This window comes from Laccaria bicolor, genomic scaffold (genome assembly GCF_000143565.1).
Source record: "Laccaria bicolor S238N-H82 LACBIscaffold_3 genomic scaffold, whole genome shotgun sequence".
Classification (NCBI taxonomy): Eukaryota; Fungi; Basidiomycota; class Agaricomycetes; order Agaricales; family Hydnangiaceae; genus Laccaria; species Laccaria bicolor.
This window is the reverse complement of record NW_001889874.1, coordinates 596,253-600,339: the sequence shown is the minus strand read 5'-3', so window position 1 is coordinate 600,339 and position 4,087 is coordinate 596,253. Positions and strand designations below refer to the sequence as shown.

General features: G+C 43.3%; 1 protein-coding gene across 1 annotated transcript; it reads left to right on the top strand.

Moving 5' to 3' along the window:
- Positions 1-847: 847 nt before the first annotated feature.
- LACBIDRAFT_322482 (uncharacterized protein) lies at positions 848-2,693 on the top strand (the record flags this gene model as incomplete). The annotated part of the gene is made up of 6 exons (XM_001875966.1): positions 848-930; positions 1,733-1,789; positions 1,836-1,972; positions 2,073-2,203; positions 2,422-2,458; positions 2,587-2,693. 6 exons carry the CDS (start codon positions 848-850, stop codon positions 2,691-2,693), a joined length of 552 nt encoding a protein of 183 aa, XP_001876001.1.
- Between the last annotated feature and the right edge of the window lie 1,394 nt (positions 2,694-4,087).

The following is a 4,087-nucleotide window of genomic DNA, read 5'->3' as shown; positions in this document are numbered from 1 at the left end:
GTTTAAATATAGGTTAGATACAAGTTTACAAGCATTGATCATGAGTTATGGGTCCAAGCAATGGAAAATATAAAAGTATGTACCATAATGAAAGTGAATTAAATTGAGAAGGGAGAAGGTCAGCTTATTTTGGCCTTTTAAATGTCATCCATAAGTGTTTGTGGAAGAATATGATGTCCACGGTACTTTTGTGCTGCCCAGGCAGCTTGACTGCCATTTAGCCCCTTTTCATATGTATAATTGATGTATTCAACAATATTTTGGGTCAGAAACTGCAAATATCAAATTTCCTCCCATTATTTCTCTTTACATCTCAAAAATACTACATTTAGAGTAACTCTATGTAATTACAGTTGGCAGAAAGTGTTTTGGTTGCCAATGGCAAAGAATATTGTAAAAAAGTACCTTTCCTGAAACAGTCACACTTGGCATGTGACATTGGAAGCAAGTGGATGTCCTCTACCTTACTGCTCTGCTTGGCCCATGTCACCACCGGCAACATCCCCCTCAATGTAGTGGTATATAAACCAACTCTCCGCCCAGGCCATTTTGATATCACAGTCCCCATAGCCCTTGATCTGGACATGATTGGCTGCAGAACCACTGTCCACTGGGTACAGACTGCAAATGTTCATCATTGGAGAAACTGTGAGCACAGTGAACAGGCAAGGGTTGGGGTGTGTGTATGGCATTGTCTTACTGCAACTGGGCCTGCCACCCCCTTCATGCCACATGACACAGTCAGCAGAGCCCCCCACCCCTTCAAAGCACCCAAACACAGTCCCATGTCCATACAATCTTCACTCTCTCAACAAAAAGTATTTGCAACTCAGCAGCTAAAGAGAACATGTGCCTGGTACCAGATCTGTCATTCGACAGCAACATCATCACATTTGATAATGACCCAACTGAAAAAGCTATCAACTGGCTGTAAGTGCCAGTGCAAATCTTTGTGAGTAAGAAACTCACACTCCGACCCTACCTTCCAGGCTCCAGCAAGTCCAGGTCATACTGGAGCCCAATGCAAGTGGTTCAAAGTGTAATGCAGACATGCTTTGAATTACACCAACTATGCAGCTCAGGAGCATGGGGAGCTCATATAGGAGGGTTCTGAAAAAAAGCCATGCACTGACCACAGAGGAGCCTGCTCAAAACATAGGCATAGGTGTGTAGGTGATCCAGCTCAAAAACTTGGGCGGCTCAGTCAAAACCTCCAGAAAACTGGTCTGACTGTTTTGAACAGCTCATATTCAATAGTTAAAGATGGATCTGCTTCCTCAATGGGATGGGAGGGTCACCCACACTAAGTGACTGAAAATTTGAAGCAGCCTACTCTAGCAGTGCAATGAAAGATGTGGTGGCCAAATTTACCCTGTCCACTATGAGGAGTACATCTTTTGCAGAGAATTCCTTTGACTTTGATTTAATCCAATAAGGGCTTAAGATCTCTTCAAAATCTCTTCAAAAGCCAACCTTCCTTGCCAACTGCGAGGGCTGGATATTCACATGCCACTCCTCAGCACTGCCATGGCTAAGGGACTCTTGCAATGAACTCAGCACAACAATTGCAGACTTGCTGCATCCATTGGCATCAAATGAATCTGTTCACCAAAAGCAGACAATGTTAGAGGCCCACACATCACCTGCATCATAGGCTACTATCAGCAGTATTCTAAGGTGGCAGTATAGCAAATCTGCTGTTTTTGATGTGTTTAAACCATGCCTTCACTAGGACTCCAATCTCATGGGCTTCCAGATTTATTTTACAGCCTATTGTCCAGAGAATAATGTGAGGAAATTTTTGCTTTTCCAAGAGCTGAACTGACTCTGCACAGATGTTTTTTGAAGCAGTTTGTGACACCATTCTTCTCTGACATTGCAGAAAAATTCCACTGGTGTGCTGAGTGGCATGAGCAGAGATACCCAAATGCCAAGCCCCTGTTTGGGTGCTTCTGGAACCTCTGCGTGAATGGTATGTTTCCAGGTCTGTCTGCCTTCTCATGATGTGTGTTCTCCCTGGTCTGTTTTCCATCCCTTTCTCCTTTTCCTAACTTTGCTGCACCCCACTGCAGGAAGTGGCTTTGACCACACTCAAAAACCTGGCTGGTTCTCTAGGAGGCTGGAGTTGTTATTGAGCTCCCTTCATGGGTCTTTTTGGCATACCCATCCTCACTTCTGTACCACTTCAATATTGATGTTGATGGTGCTTTTTCATCATGACAAACTTTGAATTTCAATCTAATGTGCCTTTCAAGATATTGATTTTGTCTCCACTCCAGCCTACTTGGGAAAGCCCAACTCATTTACAGGGCAATGGCAGAGGGAGCTTTGTTTTTTTAATGAAGCAATGCTTTACCAATTGAGGTCTTTATTGTCTCTCTATAATTCTGCCAAGCTCTGCCTGAGCTCCACTGAGTTCAGGTAGCTTTTGATAACAGGGCACATATTGAGTTGGCAGGTGGGTCACAGCCAAGCTCTGCAGGACTCAGGCCAGTCCTGAGAACTGGGATTTCACCTCAGCCAGGACAGGACCAGGACAAGGGTGTTTTTGATGCAACTGCAATAAAATCACATGACTTTATACAGGTCATCTCACATGCAAGTTTAAACATCACAATAGTGTCACAGTGTGTGACATCACTTCTTTTCTTCAAACACAACCCAATGAGCTGCCCACAACAACCACAACATGATGCCCAATGCCAACCATAACCTGCAATGAACATGAAAGGACACCCTTCTATTTCACAGTATTTCATCATTAAATATACCAATTCTTGGTGGATTTGGATGGAAAGGGGTTAAAAGGGGTTCACTGGAACCACATGAATGGGGGCTACAAAATGGGCCCAAGAAATTCAGAATTGAGAGATGGGAGGGAGTGCAAAATGGGCAGGGTATAGAAATTCAGGCATGGCAGTTTTTTGAGTCATAATACTACTAGAAACAGATGTGTATAAAGTGAGTAGGACCATCCCCCAGTCACTGTGAGGAGAGAAGATATCTTCTGATATTTTGGCAGACCAACATGTAGACACAATGGTCAGAGCATCTGTGAATAACCAGAGCAAACAGCTGGAAGATGAGCACAGCAATACTGAGAACTAGTTGAGGATTGTTCATAAACTTGAGACACTGAGTTTTTGCTCACAGCATATGCCCACGAACTATCCCTGCCACAATCTTGCTCCTGAACTGGGGCATCCTTCATTGTCGAAGATCGTTTGGATCCTCCTCATCAACTCCCACTGTTTCTTGCAAATTGGATTACTGCCTAACTACATGCCACATAGTTATGAGCCCAATATACACCCCAAATATAGAGGCTGGAACCCTAAGATATAGCCAGCATGAGAGTTGGGGGAGGCACATTATGAAATCCTGCCTTGCATGCAGATTAAAGCAATGCTAAAAAGAGATCAAGAACCATACCAGAGTCTCCAGAACAGGCTTGACTTCTATCAGGTGACAGACACTGTGATGGTAACAGTAGGAACTGTATAGGTGAACAAGATTATGTGAACAAGGGAACCAGAGTCGTGCATTTACCCTCCCCCACATACTCCATGTGGAGTCCAGTGGATTCTGGTGGCCCACTTGCTAGGCCAGATTGGCTTGCAAAATGCTCAGTCCACTGACCTCAAGTCCAGTCCAGTCCAGTCCCAGTCCAGTCATAGCTCACTGGATTCCATTGGATTCCAGTGATTTTAGTGCATTATTGCTTATTACTTATTGTTATTAATCATGACTACTACAAAAAAAAGCGATAATAGACAACTACATTGATAGAACAGACTTACATTTACATTAATAAAATTACAAGCCTAATCTTTCACACATCAATATATGTGAGAGCTTGCTGCAATAATGATCAATAATTTTGTTCAGTCTGCAGGATTGTGTCACATGACTTACTTAATGTGACATTCAAATGTTACCACCCATATCATCATGTTTGCTGTTACTTGCATGTCCATCTATTTCCCTCCCATCACCACTGCCACCTCTCCTTCACCACTGCCAACATTTCACAAACGTTGGTGGTGGTGTTGACCACTCTTGAAACATTTATTGTGCTCATCATCAT